This window comes from Cheilinus undulatus, linkage group 19 (assembly GCF_018320785.1).
Source record: "Cheilinus undulatus linkage group 19, ASM1832078v1, whole genome shotgun sequence".
NCBI lineage: Eukaryota > Metazoa > Chordata > Actinopteri > Labriformes > Labridae > Cheilinus > Cheilinus undulatus.
The window spans coordinates 16,571,386-16,597,224 of NC_054883.1; the positions used below are offsets into that span (position 1 = coordinate 16,571,386).

Genomic DNA, 25,839 nt, shown 5'->3' on the forward strand with positions numbered 1-25,839 from the left:
CGGCGGATTCCTCGTGCATGCCTCAGGAAGGCTCCAGTAATTAAAACAACGAAGATGCGGTAAAGTGTGAGGCGTAGATGGAAGCCCTCGGAGCCAGCCGAGCTGACTGAAATGATAGGAGTAGTTGGCCGAAATTTTCACAGTCAAAACCGTCAACTGGTCAGTCATTGAGCTGTTTTGCTGTCGGTCGAGACTTCAGAGAGCTGCTCAAACTCCTGGAGCTGTCCAAGGTAGGAGTCTCTCCTCCCCCTGTCCTTCACAGCTGCCGGTTTCCTCGACGGGCAGGTGCTGTGGCGAAGTCTGTTCCCTAGCCAATAAATGTAGCCTGTTTCCTCTATCAGCGCTATTCGGCTACATCTCCTTCATAAACTCACCTGACTTTAAACTGTGGAGGGCTAAGCTGAGGGAAACACTATCTGTCAGGGAACAGACGTCGGCAACAGCGCCTCGCTCAAACAGGAAGTGCAGCAGTCTGAAGCAGAAGCTAACTATCAGAGAGCTAAGTTCACTTTTGTCTGCGTCAGCTTTGCAGCCGTCATTGAATAGTATTATTAACGTCTTTACAGTCGGTACTTCAATGAAAAGATAATAGTTTACCTGCAAACAGTAAACTGTCCTTACCTGGGGGATTCACGTCGACATATTCAGCCTAATTCTCAGTGAAAAGATTATTCACAGTAAGAACCACTAACAGCAATAAGCTTATTCACCACAACACAATCTATTTGACGTGTTTTGTCCCAATTGGAAATCAACCTATTTCATTTTAATTAATTTGGGAGCATATTAATACAAATTCACACTAGTTAGACTAGTTTGATATCATGGTAACAAAAATAGCATCCTGGACTCACCCCCTTTAAAGGGACTGGCCTGATCAACAGGTGTCCAACCAACTGTAGTCTCACAATTAGTAAAATGGGGATCACCTGAGTGCAGGGAATGTGTCTCACGTAATTGCAGTATAAAGACACCTGTGTGTGGAAGGTCCAGGTTAAAAGCCATCCATCCATCTTCTTCTACTAATCTGTGGTCGGGTCGTGGTGGCAGCAGGCAAAGCAAGTAAACTCAGACATCCCTCTCCCCCACAACACTTTCCAGTTCCTCCTGAGGGATTCCAAGGCACTCCCAGGCCAGATGGGATATATAATCCCTCCAGTGAGTTCTGGTTCTGCCTTGGGGTCTCCTCCCAGTAGGACGTGCCCAGAAGACCTCCCCGGGAAGGTGCCCAGAAGGCATCCTGATTAGATGCCCGAACAACCTCAACTGGCTCTGCAGCTTCACGGGTTTTGCTCCAACTGAAGGCGACCTCGCCCGCTGGATGCATGTCCAGAGCACTGTGCCACAGCGCGAAGCCCTGGTCAACAGGCAGAGATCACAGGAGAACTGTGTGTTCATGTAGCAATAGTATATCAACAGCAGACTATTTTACCTTTTGTGGTTAATTTATCATCCATTCTGGTAGGGTTCTTCTGATTCCGATGTCAGTATCAGAAATCCGTCTGATACTGCTTAAAATGCAGGTATTGGTATCGGCAAGTACGAGTTTGTGCACCGATCCAATACTGTTTGGTTTAGCTTTATATTTTGCTTCGTTTAGCCACGCAAACTGTGCTATTAACAGGAAATCAATTCTTCTTCACTGCTGGAAAGCACCGCATGCACAGGCTACCATTTTAGAGCAGCAAAGAAGAACCATAGGACCCACTGCAGCAGCAAAGAATGGTGCCTGGTGACAGTTTTTCCTCTGAATGTGATCGTTTAAATGCCTTCCAGTCCAGTGCTGTTGTACAAGAAAAAAGTGACAGTTTATCAGACACAGTTAATCAAAAGTTAAATAACTTTTGAACCATTAATCGCAGCCTCTTACTTGTTTTTCCTCTTGAAGCTAGCCGTTTTGCTTTCCCATTGACGCTATTGATGCCTTTGAATCTCTTGCAGCCACATTTTCATCAAGCCTGGAGCCTGTGTGACTTTTGGGGACTTTATTAATTAGATCCACACAAGTAAACGTGACATTGAATGTCTTTTTTATCCATTTAATCAAATAACGATCATTTATATTACAGCTACCTCGAATGCTAAGGTGAATGCTTATTGCCATATTGTGTACTCTTAAAGTTAAAAGTTAAAAGGTTAATGTTGAATTAAGGATGTGTGGTTTTGTGTAAAATTTTTTGGCTAAATTCCTTCAAAAGTTAACTTTTCCTCGTCAATGGTGCCGTTGTAGCTCTGTGACCCACTGACCTCCCGGTGACCCTTTGCTCTTGCTGTAGAATGAGATGTAATGTTGATATAGTGATGATTTAAGATCGGGAGTTCATGCACTGGGCTGTACTGGATCCTCTATGCATTTGACTTCCTGTTTGGATCTTTCTGATCGATGTGTATTGACATGGTTTGGCAGTGGCTGGTGCTGCAGTGTACCTCCAGCTAAGTGCAACGGAGTGGCACTTCAGGGACGTGCTAGGGCTGGACTGGAGCGCAGGCAGTGGAACTGCTCTGATTGACTAGAGAGGGAGTGATTTGCTCCGTAGTACGATTTGCTGGCAGGCCGCGGCACAGCCGCTGTATGTGGAAATTGCGAGTAAGGCTGCAAAATTTGAGGGGAGTGGTTCAACTGCTGGAGAGACAGTTTTTGATTTGTTCTGGGTGGTTTGACTGGCAGATGGTTTAACCAAGGATTCAACACCAATGCATTAGAAGGAGATGAGAGAGGGAAGAGGTGGACAGTTAAAACTATCCCAGAGTGACCCATTTTCCCAGAGTTATGAGAGAGCACTGTGTAAAATGTAAATAAAAACAGAATGCAACTATTTGCATATCTTATAAACCCACATTTTATTCGCAGTGGAACTACCGAGTAGAAATTCAGATGTGGAAAGTGAGATATATTCATTTTGAATTTGATGGCAGCAACACATCTCAAAAAGAAGGGATGGGGCAACAAAAGGCTGGAAAAAGTGGTAAGTGGTACCAATGAATAACAGCTGGAGGAGCATTTTGCAGCATTTTTGCAGATGCATGTATACACCCTACCAGACCCAAACTGGAATCGTCATCTTGCACATGCTCCTCAGACTGGTTACACATGAGAATAATCTATAACTCAGGACCTTGCATATTTGTTTCCCTTCCAGTTGCAGACTATTGAACTTTTCTAGTACATTGCTTTGCTCCTAGTGCAATAGTTCTTTTCTGCAGTGACTCTTTGCTGCTCCAAGGACATGTAAAAGCAATGACAGAAAATATCACCTAGTGGAGCTGAACAGATGTTCGGATGAACAGTTTTTCAGTGATGTTTTCTTGCCCAGGGCTGTTTTTCATCTTGCTCTCCCTGAACGTGGTTCTAACACTGCAGGGATCAAGCCTGAGAGAGAATAAAGCCTTCTCTGAGACTTGTTTTGCTGTTTGTCATTTAGCAGAGGTTGAGTTTCAGAAGTGCTTCTCAACATGTTTGACTTTTGTTTCTCATTCATGTCTCTCAAAGGATTTTGGAAAAGGGGATGTCAAGTATATACATAGAGACTTTGTTAAGATTTTTGAGGGATGCCCTAATCATTCCTTTTTTCAACACAGCAGTACAAAATCCTCCCAAGGAACAATGCAACAAGGATCATACAGATAGGACAACTGAGGCACAGTGTGATGGCCTAGTCATTTGAAAACCTTTATTGTGTATGTTTCAAACCCAGGCACAATGTGCTTCACATTCAGAAGCAAAACAGTTGCTAAGCTATCATAGTACTGCCAACAGAGGGCCTGATAAATTGAAATAAAAACAATCCCCATGTGGGCATTATTTCAAAGGTTGCACAAAGACCCCCTCTGAATCATGAATGAAGTGAAAACATCACCACCTTTCAGTAAATCTGTGCTAAAACAAGCTGTTATCAGATTTCCCCATTCTGATGTCATGGAGGGAGTAAGCACCACCCTAGGTTGGGTTGGCCCTCCCCGCAGACAGGCCTCCCCAAAGAATTGGCTGGGCCCCTAAAAAACCCAGATACTGCCCCCCCCCCCCCCCCCCCCAGTGGGCCTAGTGCCCTTTATTTTCTGGCATCCTGACATTTATGCACACCATGGCTTAGCTAAGAAGTCTGACATTACTATCCTAAGTGTTCAGATCAGCCCATCTACACTGTTAGTATTACCAGTTAAAGTTAATTCTGTTTTAAGAAAAGGAGTGTACATTTTGCCTTGCCTTAGCACTCTTGTATCTGCCTGGCTGCAGACACCAGAGTATTAACCACAGATGTTTGTTATTTTTGATCGTGTATTTCCAATGGAAATCCACAGGTAATGATAATGATTGGTTGCTGATCAATCAGGGCATCTGTAGATTTGTTCTGTTATCTTTCCACTGTAAATTTACTGAACAGGAAACACACTCAAATACAAACACACACCCTGTTCCTGTAAGAGAAAGTTTGCTGACAGGATGGCCAGACAGCTGGTTGTGAGGACGACAAGACAATGTCAGAGCCCAGAGCTGGTGTGAATTGAACAGATGGTTGCCTCCTTTGCACTGTGGTTCTTAACATGTCACTGACATCTTGCGTCTGGTGTCAAATTGAGGGTCAGGGGTTCAGCATGCTTAGGAAGCAGGAAGAGGCATCTAATGTGCCTGAATAAACAAAGCCTGGCAGACCTGTTTGCATGTTGTGTGGACATGGGCTGTATTTTTTTACTCAAGCTTTGTGTGGAAGACAACCAGTTAAAAACCAATTCCTTTAAATTCTGAAATTAGTGTGCTACAGCTAGTCAAAATGATGGAATACCCAAGACTGTTAGTTTAACCCTTTCCAGTACTTCTTTTATGTTACATTAAAGTTTTCACTAACTCCTCCTGTTCTGATATTGGGTGTCATATCAAACAGAGACAGACACCTATGTCCAGTCTGTGCTAGTGGTTGCATATTTCACTGAAATTACAGTAGCGTTTCTCTCCAGCCAAGGCTCATGGTTGTGATAGGCATAGATGATGCCACAGTTACAATCCCACAATCTTCCTGGAATAGGCAGCACTCAATAATTTGCTGTGGCGCTGTGAAATAAGGGCTGACAGACTGCTGCTCAGCTTGATAAAGGTCATAAGAGAAGCATGCTGGGCTAGTCTCTTAATACACTGTTTTTATTTGAGGCGCCTTTTAATGGCATCTTGAGCTTTTGTTTTTTTATACATCCTTCTGAAGTAAAAAAACAAAAAAACAAAAATAAAAAAAATATTCCTAAATTTACTTGAGAGGGTTGCCAGCAACCCAGTTATGTCTGCATGCACCATCTACAAAGGCTCATTCAATCCCAACTTGCAGCTCCTTTCTTGCATGTAATTCCCTACACTCTCCTCAGTTTCTGGCTCTTTCCACTGTCTTATCCGAAAAAGGCCCCAAACAAATCTTCAAATGATAGACAATGCATGATCAGAAAAGGACACGTTAGCATTGGCGTGCTACATACCTGTGTGGAATCACAGTGCGAGGAACAAAGTGTTTATAATGCATGTAGATTCTCTTTACAGTGTGAAGCGTTTGCTACTTTGTTCCTCAACTTTCGCTCCTCTACCTTGGCGCCTCTCTTCTCTCCAACTTTCCTCTGTTTATCTCACTGCAGCTGTCACACATCAATCAGCTGTTGGCGGCATGTCACATCAATCAGAAACAACATGATTAATGTAGCAGCACTTTTTACACTGCTGGGGTGAACTTAATGGAACAAACTCAGCCATAGAGCGCTTTCTACACTCCAAAAACAAGAGATAAAGTCACTAATAACAGCACAGAGCAGACCCACAAAACTCTCTACTGTATGAACAAGATCTGAGTGTGTGTTTTATGTCAAAGCCAACATGAAAAACAGACCCCAAAACAATTCCAGACTAAAATATCTTACAGACAACAGCAGATGTGTTGCTGAAGAAGTTTAATTGAATTGATGAAGCTTTTCAAGTTTTGGTTTGTTATCCCCACATGTTCTCAATATTTTTTCAAAATATTATATACTATAAGAGAGTATTTGTAGCATTAGGAGGTAAAGTAATGAGGATGTTACAATATTAACATGCATGAATATTTGATATGAAGCACTGTTACATGACTGTTTGAGTTATGGCTAGATAAGACAAGCTAAATGTAAGCAGTGATATTTAGTGCAATTGTCAAAACTGTTCAAAGTTGATCTGTAATCTTTGCATTGTATGTCTTCTTTAAATTGATTTTGTAACTGTGGGACAGAGTAGAAATTCTCCTTTTGGGGCAATAAAGCTGATCTTATCTTATCTTATCTGAATGCAGAAAAAATCTAGTCATGCATAACATCTTTAAAGAAAAAAAGGAGTTTTGTTATTTTCATTGTTGGTACAATATATTGTAAAATTAATCATCATCATCATCATCATCATCATAGTAGTTATTGTATTATTATTGTTATTAGTAGTAGTAGTATTACTAGGATGGTGATGATGATTATCATAAATTTTATTATTATTATTATTATTGTTATTATTATTATTATTAGTAGTAGTAGTAGTATCAATATTAGTAGTTGTAGTAGTAGTAGTAGTACTATGATTATTATTATAATTAGATTCCAGTAGGTTTTTTGATCCTGAAGTTGAGAACAGTAGATTTCAATAGAATAGACTGAAAACATATCAAAACAAAACAAAACAAACAAAACAGGTCTCACACAGTTACAACAGTTATCTTAGTAATGTCTCCACATGCCGTTACAATTAAAAAAAAAAAAACCCTTGAGTTGATTTTGTATCTCATCCTCAGGGATTAGTTATTCTTATTAGTATGATTTTTATTTTTATTATTGTTATAGCTGGATTTCAGTAGTTTTTTTTTTTAGAGCTGCAGTTAAGACCAATAGACTTCAATAGAATAACCTAACAATATATATATGAAAGAAACTAAATACACAACAATTACCCGATTAATGTCTCCATATTTATGTTTGCTTTATGCCTTTTCAATTAAAAAGAAACAAAAAGACATCTTGATGCGGTTCTGTATCTCATCCTAAGGGGTTTAGCAACACACTTTTAATGTTAGCCTTTGGTGACCTCTAGTGGGCAAAAGGGACATTGCAGTTTGTAAAATATAGTTTTTTTTTGTTTGTTTTGTTTTGAAGATCTCAGCCCTGGTACTTAATGTATTGTGTTAAGTATTTAAGCAATAGTAAAAAATAAAGGTACCAGTCAATTAAAAAAATATTTCTATGAACTGACATATTTTAATGTTGGTTTAATCATGATGATAACTCATAAAGTCTGTCAGTTGTATAAATTTGAACCACTGTGTTTGTGTTTTTTCTCTGCAGTCACTGACGATAAGAGAAGCCAGGCATCATGCCTCCAAAACGACTGAGCAGAAAACAGCAGAGGGAACTGTACTACTCACTGGGAGGGGAGGTAAGATGTTTGATTAAGAAAATGAACCACATGAGGCTACTTCCTTCTGTTAAAATTAATGTGAGTTTACTGCACAACAACAGCTCACCCCACAGTAGAAAAAACAGCAATGATTCTGATGAATGAAAATCACTTCATTGTATTAAATACTTTTGTGTTTTATTTTATCTTTCAGTTCAATTCAAACTTAGTTTTCACAAAACTCAGATTCCAGGTTTTGTTGTTTATGATGAGTAAACCGAAAAGTTTAATTTGTTGTTTTGCAAAAATATGAACACGTATCGTGTTCAAGCACAACCCTGTGGGCTTTTGCTATGATTTAAAGGGAGTTTGTGTGAACTCCAATTACCACACATCACAAAAGCAGGGTAATCGTGTGGAAATGGAGAACAGACTTGCCCAGTGACTGAAAATTGCTTTTTAAACTGGACTTCCTTTTAGAGCTGTGTAACTCTTGAGGACAAAAAGCTAAGACTCTTTTTGCTAGGACTCTCATTTTCCTTAAATCTACTTTAGAAGCTTTAATCCCTGGGATTTGTGTATAGAGCTTCAGCTGCTTAAAACCGTCATTTTCACATTTTCAAATGTAGTCGTCTGTCACCATCTAGTGGCAGGAGAAAACCCTACAGAATGGTATGAGGTGTAGTTTGACTGCTGCACAGCAGGGATCATCAGCTACATTGGTAGAAGGGCCAGCTTTTACTGACAGAGGCATACTGGTGTTTGGGGACACTGAGGATTTCCCCAGTGGACAATTGGGCCGATTGGCCAGGCAAGGAGAAGAAAAAGTCGATCTTGCTGTGACTGTGGGACAGGCCGTTTCTGATTAGGAAGGCCAGCTGTGTGCAAACCAAGGGAAGCCACACAGCTGTTCCTCTTCTTTCCTCTATGCTTCTCTGTCTCTTGTGCATGCTTTGAGTACTCTAGGTTTACCTGCCTTTGCACATGACGACACAAATTTTTGACACACACGCGACCTGCAGTGGCACCCAATAGTACAGCCTATTAGTTACACAGTAAGGTGACCTATGCAGAAACATTAAAACTTGATAGCCTGGTTGATACACAAAGATTCCAAAGCCTCAGTCAGGACATTGTGCATGGATAAAGACCCTGTAAAGTGAAATCCAAAATTTGTGTCTTAACACTCCAGATATGTTGGAATACAGGTACATCTCAAAAAATTAGAATATCATGAAAAAGTTCAATATTTTTTGTCCCTCTTTTCTGAAAGTGAAACCCATATATTATATAGACTTGTTATACATAGAGTGAAATATTTCAAGCCTTTATTTCTTGAAATGTTGATGATCATAGCTTTCAGATAAGAAAACCCAAAATTCAGTGTCTCAAAAAATTAGAATATTACATAAGATCTATATAAAAAGAAATGTTTGGTGAAATCAAATCATTAAAAAACAACAGTAGAACTCACGGCTATGTTTAATAGTGAAAGTAAAAGCATTTCCGCACGCACAATGTGAAGGGAACTCAAGAGATTGGGACTAACAGCTTATATGATAATCTTGTGTTTTTAATTTTCTTGTCTTTGTTAATTTTATTATTCTCCTCTCTTTCAGCTCGTTATTTGCAAAGTTCTATAAATGATGATGAGAAATATAATAATCAAAATATGGCAACATGCCACCTTTATCGCTTGAGTTAGTTGTGATTACAAACTTTTATCACACTTAATATTTCAAAACAGTGAGACGAATGCAGTTTGGAATACTGACTGATCAATTTACTGTTTGGATAAAAATGGAAATGAGAAGAAATGAAATCTATGTCTGTAATATTCCTCTGTCCGTCCCTATTTCCTTCTGTTTATCACATGAATTATAAGCTTAACAATGAATTTTACTGTTTTGAATTGGGGCTAGTAAAAAAATTGATCACTTGTTTTGATGAGCAGTCAACAGTCACGTCACTTTAAATGAAGTTTACGCAAAGAATTGTGGGCTGTCTTCTCATCTCCCCTTTGGAAAAGGAAGGTCCAGTGTTTTCTAGGCTAAAGGAGATAATAAAGAAAGTAATGGAGCTCCTTTCCTGATGAGTTAGAGAATTCCAACAGCCTTTATCATGGCCAACACTAAAATACTTCCAGGTCGTTTCACTCAGTTCGGAACCTTCCTAAGCAAAATGGACTATTTGATCGGACCCCTGATTTAAAGTTTGAAGAAGAGCCAGGTTACCTGATTGCCAGGTGTGTAAATCTTGATTGCCACGGATTATCTGCAGCTGGGACACCTAACGAGCTGCAGCCGTGTCTCAATGTTTTTACTCCAACTCTGTCAGTGGCTGGTAATAAATACACTCAAAAAAGATTAAATTTGACTATTTTTTGAGTAAAATGTTTTTTACTCTGGGAAAAGGATTCCCCAGATTTTCCAGTGTACTTGGCTTTGTGCTTCAGTTCGATACATATAAAACAAAACTCTAAAATATCTGGATTTTAAACTTTATTTGTTGTGCAGAAGGCCACATAGCAGCTCCTTAGCACTGAAGTTGATGGTCTGCTCTACCCTCAGAGCTTCATGGATGTTTCATGGATGTTCTACTTGATGCTGACCGTATCTCAAGGAATGACTGGAGTTGTAGTTGACTCACCTCTGTACACATACACATGTGGATAAAAGGTGTTTAGCTCAAGTACTAGTCTATACCATGTTATTTGCAGATATGATGATAAAAGTCAATTTAAAAAACCCTGATCCCAAAACATTGACAATAATATACAATATCACTGATCATATTTGCTCTTCATCCATATGAAGAAGAATCAGAAAGTATGTGTGGGAGAAAAATAAACTCAAAGCTCATGCTTTCAGGAAGGAAAAATGAACAGAGAGTTACTCTAACTCATCCTTGTGATATTCGGAAGAAAAGTTTAGTATTGTACTAGAGTCTAAAACAAACAAAAGGGGGAAATCTCTTTAACCATCCTTGTTGCTTTCTACAGTTATACAAAACTCATCATTAATGCATTTTACCCAAGCCATGAACCGCTTACTGTCTGAGAAACGACAGCAGTGACGTAACAGTTTGACAGCTCAGGAAAGTCACAGTGAAGTTCAGGTGTAAAAAGGCATAAAAGAAAATATAGACCCTCTAAGTACACTCAACAAAAATATAAACGTACAAACCTAAAATGGTGAATAAAAATAGACTTTCATGAAATATGCTCAGATTTATGATGTATTTGTTTATTGATTGATTTGTTTTGCTCAAACTCAGTGGTCCAGTTTCACTTGGCCACTCCCAGTGACTGTAATCCCAGGTGAGTTTTTCAACCCACGAGAGTGGTGGTTAATATGCGTCACCAGTACACAGACACTCCGTACGGTCTAGTCAATAAAAGGGCACACCAAAATGTGCATTTTCGTTACTTGTCAACATGCCACAGATGTCGCAAATCATGAGGGAGCATGCCATCGGCATGCTCAATGCTGGGTTATCTGTTACAGCAGTGGCAGCACAACTGAATGTGCATAATTCCACTGTCAGCTGTCTGAGGACTCGCTTCAGAGAGACTGGTACCACAGTGAACCGCGCACATGCCCGCCAGCCACGTGTGACCACGCCCGCTCAGGACTGGTACATGCAGCTCCAGCATCTGCGTGATCGGGTCCGCCCAACAACCAGAACTGCTGTTGAGACTGTCGGTCTTCACAACAGGTGAATTTCAGCCCAGACAGTCAGGAACAGCCTGCGGGAGGCTAGTGGTGGACACACACGTTACTGACTTCTGTGAACTTGGACCATCGAGCCCCATCGTGCTCTTGCTGCCATATCTCTGGGACTATTGCTTTAAAATTGATTGCAATGCTCGCAAATTAAAGCTCATTTTTTAAGAAAAATGCCGTTATCTTAGGATATGTACTATATTTTATGACATAAAAATGAAAATATTTCTTTGTGCGTTTATATTTTTGTTGTAAGAACAGTCCCATTCTCTTTTGTTCTCCCAAACTAAATAAATAAGACTCCATTAACTTCACAGTGCCCCCCAAAGAATGTCATCACTCTGATGTTCCTACGCTAATATTCTACATCTGTCACTGAAAGGCTGAACACATCACGTCAGAGCTGTGTCCTTCAACTAAAATAGTGTATTACCCATGTTCACTTAATCCTCATGTTGTAACCTCGCTGTAGGATTAATTGTGGCCTATTTTAGCTACTTTGCATAATGTGTAACGTCGACTGAATACTAATGAATTTCAGAATATTTTGAACAGGAGTTGTTTATGAGCAAAAGAGGTCAGTTGGGAGAAACTCTGAACACAACCATCTAGTTTGTTTCTTTTGGACTCTCATAATCTGTATGTGGCCCCTAATGATGAAAAGAGTCATGATTATTCTATTTTAATACAATTTGATATGAAACAAATCTTAGGGTCTCAGTGCTACAGGATATCACTTGTGTAAAAACAACTAAGAACGATCAGTCAAACTAAACGAAGAAAAGTTTGTATTTAGGAAAAGGGTTTGAGCTCATGGAGTCTTCTTCATGCTGTGAAAAATGAAATAAAAACACAACTGTTTTAACAGCTGTGATACCTAACCTATAACTCACAAAGCACATGAATGAGCACGTGAAAGTACGTGAGTTATTGACTAACCTACCACAGTTTGGGGTCTTGGCGATATGCAATGAGAAAAACAATTTGAGCTTATCAACATTTGGCCCCATTCACCAGTCATTCATAAGAGGAAATTAGTTTTTAAGGCCCTCTTGCATGGTTTTTAAGAACCTGGCATTCAAGAAGGTTTCCTACCAGTATAAGCCTACCTCTATTACTAGCAGAATTTGGTTATTAGGGTCTTCTGCAAATGTAAGGATCAATGCCTGACGAGGTGTCCAATTATCAGGGATTAATGGACGACGTGGTGGCCTGAACCACCTGACACGCAGCCTAAGAAAAGAATTAATAAAACCACTAATTTATCACTTCATACGTTTTGCGATCAAAATAGAATTTTACTAAACTAACCCCTAGCAAAGCCTGAGGGCTTGACTAATACCTGGAATAACCATTACAATCCCATAACTTCTTTAGGGAATGTAAACATTGTTCAGTACTCCAATAATTACAACCAGCCATAGATATGAAGTCGCACAGGAACAGAGAAGCTACTCTGCTCAGAGCACTTTCTGAACAGATTTATCAATGAAAAGGCATGAAGAAGAGGGAGACGGAGAGTCATCTGTGATCAGACTATAAACCTGTACGTTAACGTGGACAGTCATCTGATAGAAAGCTTGGTTTTAGCAGACCAGCTGTTTGAATAAACAGAATAATTCCCCCTTCTGCACTACAAGGTCACAGAGGAGAGACGGAGCTGTCCATGCCCTGCAGGTACTGATCATCCATTAGAGACACGTCATTATCTATCAGATATTATCATGCAGATATTATCAGAAGCATTTCCTTTGGCTCTACAAAGAAGTAATGGCTTATTTTCTTTTGTTGTATGTGATTTCAATCTTCTGACAATGCTTTATAAAAGAAGAGCAGGAGGGAAGTGAGTTTTTTTGCGACACCTCTCAGTGTTAAGGTGAGCCTGGGAACAAGTCTTTGTCAAAGATAGGAGATCATCTTGTGTTACTGATATTAAACCTGGAGTCTGTCATATTTATATCAGTTAAGTGACAGTTGATGCTGGCCTGCAGGCTCCTTAGGCTGGCAACGCTGCACTCCCAGCTCAGGAAACATGACCGCCTCCGGTTGCTATGGTTACTCCCATCATCTAACTGCTGCTGCACATAAATTTGGAACAGTATAAAGATTTTTTGACTGAAACTACTTGAGAAGTTCCATAGATGTCCATATTTCAGGAGTTAATGAACACCAGTGGAACTTCCAGAGCCAATCAGAATCGAGTATTCACCAAGAGCATGGTATAAAGGGCAATCATTAGGATGCTCTCTTAAAACAGTGATGATTTAGCCTGCTCTGCAGGTTGAACAGGAAAGTGCAATAGATTCTTTGCAGATGACGTCATGTAGCAGCAGAGACCTTCCCTTTTGGGGGGCAGGAAGTTATTTCTACATAAAGGAACGCTACAAAAAATGACATGTTTTGAACGGTTTAGGACTATGCCAAGCACTACAAGTGCTAAAGTATAAACATTTTTAATTCCTAAGCTACCTTTGTGTCCTGAAAGTGGTGAAATCTTTATGCAAATGTAAAAGTTGAAAAAATTCTCATGGCGAAACAGCACCAGGCAGGAATTACAAAAGCCTCTGTCTAAAGCCTGAAGGAGTTACTCGTGTATGGCCTGTTTTCACCAAGCAGTCCAGTTTGGTTGAGTACAGTTTTGCCATGTTTGAGCTCATTAAACTCTGACTCTTACTTGTGTTTCTGCAGCTAAAGTTCATCTCATCAACCTCCGGCCTTGCTTGTTGTGACTGTAAATCCTTCTCTTTTATGAGATCCAGATCATTTGGCTCAGCTCAGTAGATCTGGTTGTCTGGCTTCCAAATGGCTCTTAATTTGAAAACAGTTTGGCTTTTTAAACGCAGATTTAAAAATGGCAAAGGATGTTGCTCCAAACTGGAGCTAGATACCTTTGCTAACATTAAAGAGTTGTTTCATAGCACAGGCTAATTTGTGAACGGCTCATGTTTACTCAGTTGCTATCCTCACAAGGTTTTTCAGTTCATAGTACACCATGTACATAGTAAAGGGTTCCGTATCTTTGTATGTTTGTTGGTTTGTTTGTATGTGTACAAGATAACTCCAGAACGGAAAGTTGGATTGTCACCAAACTTTCAGGGAATATTGGGATAGTGACAGGGAAGAATCGATTAAATTTTGGTGATGATCCGCACACCCGTTGGGATTTACTCGGACATCGAATTTTGAACACCATAGTGATCAATGGGAGCGTGAGTTCCTCGGTGGCGCTGCTCAGGCGCGGGTCTGCCGCCTCAGACGGCCATTCTAGTTTCAATTAAAATCATTTTTTCACACAAAGTGAGATTTTTTTAAATGTTAAAGAGGCTTAGCTAGCATTTTAGCTCAGTTCCTTTAGACTCTTGTCTCCCTTCTCTGGCTTAGATGACCCAAGGAGGTCTGCAGGACTGAGTGTTAGTGATGTTGATCACCTCCATGCCAGGTAAATCAGTTAGACTGTGGTAAAAACACTGTTTTGTAAGGTGTAGGGATCATAATGTGTTTAGAAGCTTACTGATGATTATTTATTGCAAAGCCTTCCTCCGCACTCCTTGACCCCCGGTGGACAATCAGGATCATGTAATAGCAAACAACCTATACCAGTCAACCCGCACATGTTGTTTCAAGTTTATTATTATTCCAGGTAGTTAATTACAGCCCCGTCAGGAAGACTCATAATAGATTTAACAATTTACTACAAATACAATGCACTGATGGTTCCACCATAAAGATGCATGCCATGGTAAACAAAAGGCTTGGAGGCTAAAAAGGAGGAAGCTGGGGGGATGAGGCAAAGCTTTGTAGCAGGGTGATGTGAGCATTGTGAGTGTGGGATCAGAGGACAGGGAAGTTAAATTTAAATGGACCACCTTATTGGGAGAATCAGCTGTCATTAGTTTAGTCATTAGAAGCAATGATTGTATCAGCAGGCTGTCTGCTGATTACAGCTGGGGAACATGACTTCCATGTCCTACATGAACTAATGTGAAGCTCTGTTTAATTGCAGCGGGTTGCTGTCTTTTGCAGTTGATTGCATCACATGTAAGCCATCTTTTAGATGGATTTAAAAGCAAAGCTGGCTCTTAGTTGTCTCAGCATGAAGAAGATGGAACAATCTATGAAATGCCAATTTTTATTTTTGGTTCATGTTTAAGTTTACCTCTCAATGAAAGACAGCTGGGATTGGCTCCAGCTCACCCCTGGTTGGACAGACAGACAGATGATGGGTAATATCTGTAGCCTAGAGACTGACTGGCAACCAGTCCCGTGTTTACACCCCCTCTCACTGACAGTCAGCTGGGATTGTCTTCTCCCCACAACCCTGTACAGAATAAGCATTATAAAGGATGGACAGAAATACAGATAGATGGATGGGAGGATAGATGGATGGTAAATGATGGATATTTTCTGTAGTTTCTTGAAACCTAGTATCACCCAAGAGACATCTTTTTGGAGCTGGAGAGTCTCTTGAGATCTTATCACACTGGTCTCCTTGTATTTCAGGTCAGGTTTTTGCTGGTTCTGCACTTTGCCGCATCAACCTCCCATCCCTGCTCTCCTGGCCAAGTGTGCGTAAGGCCGGCCTTACACCTAACAACTTTTCCTCTGATTTCGAAGTAGCAGACAAAAATCCAAAGTCGGACTAAAATCATGGGGGTCTTGCTAAAATCGCAGCTCACTCCCATTGTCCCAGTCATTAGGTGTAAGGTGTTCATAAGACTCGATTTAAGCCGTTTTGAGGTGGTCTTTCTTCAGTCTTGACATTACAATAATATCAAACACGTTTGATATTGTCGTAAGTCTTTAGTCCGGTCGTATACTAATTGTGTGTCTTAGTGACGCGACCGTCATCCACGACCAATGGGAGCCGGTGTTGTCCATAAGCACATTAATTCACTTCATTCTTCAAAACATGAACATGAGCGTAGATCAATCTAGAGCAGCTGAATGTCCGCTCAGAGCTCAAGAGACTGAAAAACTTTTCTGCTCAGAGCTGCAGTCAGATCTCTGCTCCTGTGTGTTTGTATGCCTCGTCGATCAATTCATTCAAGGCTGACATGACAGGAACGGTTAACCGCCACTAGGATTTTCAAAGTAAAAGCCCGATCAGTTTGTTTCTGTGGTGAGACGACTCGCATTTTCATACGATAATTTTATTCTGAAGTGTTTCTAGGGTAGTTCCTTGGTTGTTGCAGTAACATGCAAAGTTGCTTTGGTGTTTAACTCTCCTTTCACTTCTACTTGATTAAACAATTTAAAAACATCAGATTATAAAAGATACTAACTCAAATGCAATCACCATCTCCTTCTACATCTTGTTCTCTGCTCAAAAATTGCTGTTGTGAATTTCCACCAGATGCATGATGGGAAATAATATGAAAAGGAATCCAATTCTAGTCCTTCAGTTAGTGACTCACAGTCTTTGCAAAATCTTAGTCTGAGACTAAAAACTCAACTGCTTACTGACAAATTGTCTTTAGATATGAGAGGGTTTGAGATGTCAGCCTTTTTAGAGTCTTTTAAGAGTTTTAGCAAAGTCCTCTGGTGTAAGGCATAAGACACAAAAATGTGCTGCAGAGAAGTTGTCAAAAAGGAGTCTAGCCGGTGCCTCTGGCAATCAGTCAACGCCCAGGGCTCACAAGAATATAGAAAGGCTGGGAGGACAAAGGAGTGAAAGACTCTAATTTTTTTTGTGCGTGCTCAGATACTGGGAATGCCACAGTCTTTTTTAGCAAACCTATTGCTCCATACATGACTCCAAGGCTGTGGTTGATCTCAGCCTCACAGTCAGTGGATTGATAGGTTACAATCTCCTCGTAGGGCTGTTTGATGAAGGCAAAAATCGTAATCACAATTAATTGATTGATTTATAAATAAATGATAACATTAACTATGTTTTTCAACAATGGTTAAATCTTGATTATTTTGTTTTCATGATGCAGGAAGTTAAAATATTTTGATTTAGTGAAACGTTTTTGCATTGTCTGCCTGGTTCAAGAGTGAATATCTAACAGCATTTCTATTATCAGTGCCAGAATCTAAAATTCACATCAAAATATGACTATGTGCAAAAACTTTTACAGTACAATGCACACTTCTAAAAGTAATCTTTGTTATTATTCAGTCCTGAGAGAGATTTATTTGAGACAAAGCGTTATTGTACCTGTCATTCTCTGTCTTTAAATGAGTTATAGGCTTCTGTTACACTAAGTATTTGAGCCTTTTGAATATAGACTAATGCATCATCTTTCCCAGAAAGCTGTAGAAATAATGTGCCTGTTGAATTTTTTAGGGAAAGATTGAATGTTGTTTAATAATTCACCACTTGAGGGTGCATGCTGTACATTAACCTAAGATGGAAGTTTCTCCAGGAACTGCTAGACTTTCTGCTAGGGCTTCTTTTACAGCAAAATCTTTATTTTGGTTGCAGTAAGAGTTTGGTTATTAAACACAATGTATTGATTTTGCAACATCTGCAGCACATGCAATGAAAGTAGTGATTCCCAAGAAGTTTTACCAATACGAGAAGAGAGAATTTTCTACTTCTGATCAGTGCTTTACTGCGTGGTGTGCCAGGACTTCTAATCTAAAGGAAATCTAAAATATTTGCAAAATTGGCCATTCATTTATTGGCACTGATATATACCATGCATCCCTGAATCAAAGCTTTGAAAAAGCTCTTGGACTGCTGGCTGGTATGACACCAACACTCCAGAAGGTTTTACAGAGACTTGTCTGCATTGTGCATTCACTTTTTGGACAGCTGCTGTCTACCAAGCACCAAGCTGAGTTATACTTGTAATAATCCGGGCTTTACACTTAAGTTCAGAACGTTTCTGGGCACCAGAACCTGAAGTTGGAGCTTAGCATTGGCTACCTCACTTAGAAAGCACAGCATAGGACAAACTGTTTGGAGCAGCTGAGAACTACAACCTACTAAAGCAGTGATGCTGCCATCATGGAGTCTGTCTTTGCCTCCTCAATCACCATCTGATATGTTACTGTCACTGCCAGAGACAAAGATGAACGGTTTCATTTACTCTGGTCTGTCACTCAGAGCACTAGCAGGTTTAAGAGCCGTAGTGAATTATCAACAAAAAGGTGCATTTGTAGAAAGGTCTGCTATAAATCAACAAACAAATGATAAATACTACAACATTAAAAAACCATAGAAGTCATTTTCAATTCATTTGGTACATTTTGGGGTTTGACTAGAGTTTTTCTTTTTTCCCACCCTGTCATTGAGCTAAATGTTTAACCTTTAGCAGGGCTGTACAGTTCGACATATATGTTGCAAATGCTACAAGAAAATTGGTCTGTGCTGAGAGGATGTCAATCCTCATCGCACAGGTGCTATGACAAAGTGAGAGAGGTGAATGCATGTCAATCACGCAGATAAGACGTTAGGTTTTACTTGCTGCCACAAAAACTTGACTCCACTTTGATTTGAGAGTGTCATGAACCATGGACTAGAACACAGATAAAGGCAGGACCCAAATGCACCACTCAGGAGACCAGTTGAGGAGAAGCCAAAAATCAGAATCTTTAATTCAGTCCGAGTCAAAAACCAGAGATCCAAAAACTCACAGCAAAGGTACAGGCAGGGATCAGGCAAGAGCAGAGTCGGGAAAACTGGCAGAGTCGTAACAAAAGACAAGACGAGAGCAAACTAAAGAGCCGGAACGTGAACTAAGGAGAACAACGGACTGACAAGGAGGTGAGTGTGCAGGTGAGTATTATACTATGACTAATCAGTGATGCAGGACAGGTGTGAGGAGCAGCATGCAGGACGGAGAGCAGCAGTGGGAGGAGACGAGGTGAGTGACACATGAGGGATCGGGAGTCAGTGAGGAAGGGCGGGGCGAGGTGAGCGGAGCAGAATCAATCTAAAACAGAAAAGGAAAATTAGAACACGCAAAACATAAAACAGACATGAATGTGCAAAAAATAAAACTGAACAAAAATAGACTTAACAGACAGGGATCATGACAGAGAGTTGAAATTCATGCCCAGTCCATTTATTTTATATTTCTATTTTATATTCTTTAAATTCAAGCAGAATTTTATTTACTGTCGTCGTGTGTATTCCTGTGCGTCTGGAGTGCGAGCGGCCACGCTCCACAGCTGATGCGATGGTGAGAAAGTGACCTGCAGCAGCTCTTACAGACAGGGGCAGGCTCAGGGCCGTGTCCCTCCCTAACAATAAACATAACGTTTATGCAGTGTTGGATGTATTGATCTGCTCCTCCGTACTCTTGTCTCTCTCTCCCTCATCTCTCCCTCATACACTGCTGTCTGTCTGTCCGTGTCATGCACCTGTATGCTAGATTTAGACATGAATTGGCTTGTTAACCAAACAGCAGCAGCTACAATATTAGTGAAGGGAAAATGCTTAATTTTATACATTAATCTTTAATCAGAAGTTAGCGCAGACTGTCCTCTCACTTACAGCCAACTCACTGTGACGTTCATGCGTAACTGGAGAGGAGAGGAGAACAGAGAAGTAAGCTAGCAGATACTCATTTTTAACATTGTCTAACCTATGTGCCTTAGTAAAAGCTACTTTCACACCGCCTCTCTTTCACGTGTCTGTTACGCCTTTGTTCTGCAACACAGAGAGAGAGAAGAGGGATCTGTTCATTTACATTAGCTCTATAATCATCAGACCTCAGTGTGATACTACAATATGGACCAAACTCTAACAGTGTTAGACATGTTTCTTATTACTCTGAGTATCAGTAAATATATAAGGGGTGTCCAAACTATGGCCCATGGGCCAACTGTGGTACTTGGTCCTTTTGAATTGGCCTGCAAGAAATCCATTTAAAAGGTGAACATAAGAACATAAAACTTTACTATATTTCTTCGTTTGACAAGGAACGCTCAGTATTGAGGTTTATACAGTATGGGGATATTTACAAATTAAATTTACAGATCAATACCAATATAAACATGCATAGACCTAACACTTCAGTCCTTGAAACACAGTATACGGATGAACAAAGAAACAAACTCCAGTCTTTAGAACACATTAAAGTTTAAGTAAACAGGATGAACACAGAAAAAGACTTGAGCTGTCTGTTGGTCCTGCCAAAAGTTGGAAAAAAAAATGGATGAATACAACAAAAGGATTACAGCAGCAAATAGCTGCATGAATGGAGCTCATTTTCTTCTCTGTCTGATCTATCTGAAGGTCAAATCATATTGCTCTAATCATCCTCAAGCACCAACATTTCTGTAAAGTTAGTCAGCTTCCAGCAGTTTGCTCTTGTTTTGTGTCTGAATGTGGAAATGGACCGTCAGCATCTCTTCTCTGTGACTGGCTGTTTGCTTTGTTAGACATTAATTTAGAGCTGTAGTTTAGGCTGTTTTGTTTTTGTTTTTCAAGTATATTCACTTACTAAGCATATGTTTTGGTTACTGGTTAGTTTTAGAGCAGTAACAAACATTTTAGATATTGTGCTACAGGTTTTTTGTGCTGTGCTACAAGATTGTCAGCCTCTGTAGCACCAGCGCTATGGACGATAAAAAGTTATCATACAGCTCTGCCTTTAGTATGCAAGACTATAGCAACAACCCACTGCACATTCCCCCTGCTGTGAGTCCAGCCCCTTTCTTCTCTCTACATCATTTCTGCAGAGTTGTAGGATTTATTGAATCTGAACATGAACAGATTGACTTGTTGTTTTCCCTGAGAGGGGTGAGGAAACAATTAGTCTTTATTAGAAAGCTAATTCTTTGCTAACATGATAGAGGACAGAGCATGTTTTGGCCTACTGTCACCTCCTCTCTAAGAACAGAGGAGCAGACAGCCAACAGATGTACGCTGGTTCATTAGCTAAGATCTGAGCTTTCAACAGCAAACAGTTATCAAGAAATTCTATGGGGGATTAGCATTAATTATTTCTGAACATGGAGTACAATTTGCCAAGAGTCTGTTTTTGATCTGAAGTCCTTGTATCAGAGTAAAAGATTGTTTTTGGAAGGATTTTTTCAAATTGTTTATGAGCAGAGAAAGACATAAGTCATTGCTTTCATTCACATTTCAGTCCTCTCCTGATCGTCTTCTCAGATGCCAGCTGAGAGGAGGATCAGGTGAGCCACATCCATTTAGCCTCACCATTTCCTGAGAGGGGCGGAGTCAGAAAGCTTATTAACATTTAAAGCCACAGACACTAAAAGGGCTGAAACAGAGGGTTTTTTTTAGACATGCAAAAATCCAATACTGGAGACTTCACAGGCATGTTTTGTGGACCTCTCAAACAAATGTAAACTTGTCTTAAAAGAGTAAAATATGTGCCTTTTAGAATATATAACCCTCATGTACAGTTAACAAAAAAGCCAGTGGATGGCAGCAGTCAGACAATGCAACCCCAGTGCACGTTTCTCTCCTCACTCCAAGTTGATACTGAGACTGGTAACAGGAATAGTGTTTATTTACAGCCAGAAGGCTAAAAGCAAAGAGCAGAAAGTCAGGACTGACATGAGTCATGCAAGGTGTGAGAAGGTAAAAGACTGCAGCAACAACAGTCTTCATCGACACATGACACCAGACGGTTTAGCAGTTAGCAACAACAGCTAGGCCCACCAGGCAAATCAGTGTTGTCCAAACCAGCTCTGAATGACGCTGTTAACTCAAAGTTTTCCTCAACTTCTGATCAGGACATTATAAGCAGCACTTTATGCTTCATTTGTAAAGATACGAGCCGAAGAGCAGTGCTGATAACCATGGCTTCAGGCGGCAGCTTAAGGAGTTAGAGTAACGCCGTTTAATCCTTACATGTCCTTTCATTATTGAAATAGCAGTGTCTTTTTATGCAGAAGTAAAGCAAAAAATCATTCTTACAAATTGAATTAGCCTTATAATAAAGTGAAACCACTATCATATATGAAAAGTATGATAGTATGATAGTGTCTAAATGTATTTGACCTATTGTGAGGAGCGGTGGTGAAACTTTTAAGTTCAGTCTTTGTTATGTGGCTGTGAGTAGTGATGCTGACCTTCAGGTATGATGTTCCACGGTTGATATCCATGTAATACATGGACAAATTATGGTGTTTAAAGTTAGGTTCTAGTGACGTGGGAAGAGAGAGCAAAAGGAGCTGCAATCACTGCTCTCAATAGTCTGTCACTCATTAAATGACATGGACAGATGAGGAAGATACCAAACCTATTACCTGTTCAGAAAAAGAAATGACTCAGGCGCGCCTGTAGTCGAGTGGTTAAGGCGCATGCCATATACGCAGGCGACCCGGGTTCGACTCTCCCCGCTCTCTCCCCTGTTTCCAACTCTATCCACTGTCCTATCAAAATAAAGGCAAAAGGGCCAAAAATAAATCTTTAAAAAAAGAAAAAGAAATGACTCAAAAAAGTTTCGGAGTCAGAGTGAAAACATGATCAGCACAATCAAAGGTTGTATTTCTTTTTTAATGTGCTGGTAACCTTCTCAGGGTTATACAATGTTTTCTGGGAAATTCTCTGGCTCCCCATAAGCCCACTAAGGATGAACATTTTGGATGGATGGATGACAGTGATATCAGTTCAAAAAGGCATGAATGGCTTTGACTGATCACAGTGTTAAAAAAATGTGCAAAAATTATGTGAAATCAAATATTTTTTTTAAAGAATCAAATCATTTTCTATGTGAGGACCACCTATTTTGTAACTTTTGGCTTAATCATTTTGGAAGCAAGTCATAGATATCAGATTGATTTGGCACAAACCTGAAAAATTACCCTTCCTGCTGTAATAAACAAAAGCAGAAGGTTTTTTTTAAGTTTGTACTGATCAGAATTGATTCTTTACGGTCCAGAAAAATAGTTTTCTTCCCACTTTCACATTTCCCGGAGATCACTCTGTATATTGTAACTGCTGAAAATTCGACCTGTGCAAGTGCTTCATTCAGCAGACTGACATTTTTAGTTCACAGTTAAATGTCCCGAGTGCAATTTGATGGACTGCCATGAAAATTGATATACATATTCATGTTCCTCTGCGGGTGAATGTTATAACTTTGATGATTCTCTGACTTTTAATCTAGTGCCATCATCAGGTCAAGCTTTCAATTTGTCAAGCACTTTGGATTAAAATATTAATCCTTGCAGAACTAATTGTATTCCCCTCAGACATTCACTGTGAAATGAGCACTTAAACTGGTACATAGCTCATAATTGTTGTACTCTTCAAAGTATGTTTGCTTTCAATTTAAGGGGACACATCTTCACCTGTTTTCCCCTTTCACCACAGTTCCCCGTCATCTAAATTAAATGTCTGTGCTTTGCTTTGGTCAAAATGTGAATCACGCACCAGAGCAGCCTGTACAAACCAGTCTTTCCCAGAATGCTTGGTTTTGGTGTGTTCCCCTTCAAATGCAAATGAGCTCTATCTCACCTCACCCCTCACCCCTACAGCCACACCGTGCTTGTAAAAAAGTTTTGACCCCCTTGGGTGTGTCACCCCTTTATTGATTTTTTTTAAATTGATTGCTTGTATGACAAAATTATTTGGTCTGATGAGACCAGAATGGTGCTTTTTGGTCATCAGACAAGACAATATGTTTAGCGGACAGCAAACGCTGCACAGCACCACAAACACACCATCATGCTGTGGGGATAATTGTCAGCAGCCGGCCCTGAAAGGCATGTAAAGGCGCAAAACAGAAGACTATCCTGGAGGACAATCTTATTTAGTCTGGCAGAGAACTGCGGCTTAGGAGAACATTTACAGGTGCATCTCAAAAAATTAGAATATCATGAAAAAGTTCAATATTTTTTGTCACTCTTTTCTGAAAGTGAAACCCATATATTATGTAGACTTGTTATACATAAAGTGAAATATTTCAAGCCTTTATTTCTTGAAATGTTGATGATTAAGACTTACAGATAAGAAAACCCAAAATTCAGTGTCTCAAAAAATTAGAATATTACATAAGATCAATTAAAAAAGATGTTTTATGCAGAAATGTCAGGCTTCTAAAGAGTATGTTCATTTCTATGTATTCAATACTTGGTTGGGCCTCCTTTTGCATGAATTACTGCATCAATGTGGCGTGGCATGGAGGCGATCAGCCTGTGGCACTGCTCAGGTGTAATGGAAGCCCAGGTCATCTGCATTGTTGGGTCTGGTGTCTCTCATCTTCCTCTTGACAATACCCCATAGATTCTCTATGGGGTTCAGGTCAGGCCAGTTTGCATTGAACGAGCTTTGGTACCTTTGGCAGTGTGGGCAGGTGCCAAGTCCTGCTGGAAAATGAAATCAGCATCTCCATAAACCTTGTCAGCAGAGGGAAGCATGAGTGCTTTTAAATGTCCTGGTAGATGGCTGCGTTGACTTGAGAAAACACAGTGGACCAACATCAGCAGATACCATGGCTTGTCTGCTATTAGGTTGATCCAAAATTCAGCTGAGACAGTGATTTCAATATGGAGGCCACCATGGATTGGCTTCAAAAGCCGTTTGAGTCCACCAGTTGTAATCAGACGGCTGATGTCACATAGGCTTTGTCCAATTCTTTCAACAGTCTATAGTCAAAGCCCAGACCTCAATCCAACAGAAAATGTGTGGCTGGATATGGTAGGGGCTGTGCATGATTGATTCCGGTGTAGCCTGACAGCTTGAGTAAAATTGCAGTGTCCAGATGTGTACGCCTGACTGAGACCTATCCACACAGACTCAGTGCTGTGATTGCAATCAAAGGTGTAATCTTTTAAATACTGATTTGAAGGAGTTGAATATTATTGCAGGCACTTATTTTCCAGTGCACATTTTTATTTAATTGACATTACGTGCTATAAATCTGTCTTCACTTTGACATGATTTTTTTGTGTCAAAAAAGCCAAATTATATTGACCATGATTGATTTATGAAATCATAAAAAGGATTAAACGTCCAAGGGGGTGAAAACTTTTTATTGCCGGTGTTATCCTCTTATCATCTTCTGTTACTCTTTTGATTTAGAGACCCTTGAGGGTGGAGTTTACATACTTTTTATTTAAAACCTTTTAATGCATGGTTTTTGCTTCTTTACATGAGGTGGGGATGTTAATGCGCGCAGAGGATTCAAAGCTGCATGGCCTGCATCTTTGTAGGGCTGCCCCAGCCTTCAGTCTCCACTTCCATCCATGCCTGCCACAATTATTTTCATTCAAAAACAGGGGCCTGCAGGAACAGTCCTCACATCAGCGGGTCGCAAGAAAGACACTGCATGAATTTCTTATGAAGTGTGACATACCAGATAAGCCTTGGCTGCTTGAAGCATGCTACTTTGAAGTTTTCTCTTCTGCCACTTCTGCCTTTAATACGAGCTCTTTATTCACACATCATGATGAAATCAAATCTGGTGTGCAATTAAATCAGAAAGCCATATAATTTAGGCCATGTTTCTGATAATCTACACTTAATTAGTAAATCCTGGTCATGTTCCTCTCTTGCTCAAATTTATGTAAGAAAGAGGAAGCTGTCTGTGAATTTGTGTGGACCGAGAGAGATTGATATGCATTTCAAAGTGATGTGTGTGCTTGTTAGCCAAGGTATTTTTGCATGCCTTCTGTGATGTATTGACTGTATCTGGGTCACACTGCTGCCTTTGGCATAATGGTGCAATAAAATACAATGTAAGCATTCCTCCTATCTCAACCACAAAATGCCTATTTATAGTTTCCCAGTCAGTCAGAATGATGTGGTCTTGGCAGCCTATCAGTTCATTTTGAATGGTTTGATATCTTATGAATACAGTATGT

At 40.0% G+C, this 25,839-nt stretch overlaps 1 protein-coding gene across 1 annotated transcript in view; it reads left to right on the forward strand.

The window, feature by feature from the left end:
- Positions 1-216: 216 nt before the first annotated feature.
- The window catches only part of LOC121527084 (phospholipid phosphatase-related protein type 5-like), a 135,166-nt gene continuing 109,543 nt past the window's right edge, over positions 217-25,839 (forward strand). The window contains exons 1-2 of the mRNA XM_041813771.1: positions 217-230; positions 7,327-7,417. Of these exons, the coding sequence (XP_041669705.1) occupies positions 7,355-7,417 (63 nt within the window). The 5' untranslated portion in view covers positions 217-230; positions 7,327-7,354. The remainder of the gene's footprint in view (positions 231-7,326; positions 7,418-25,839) is intronic.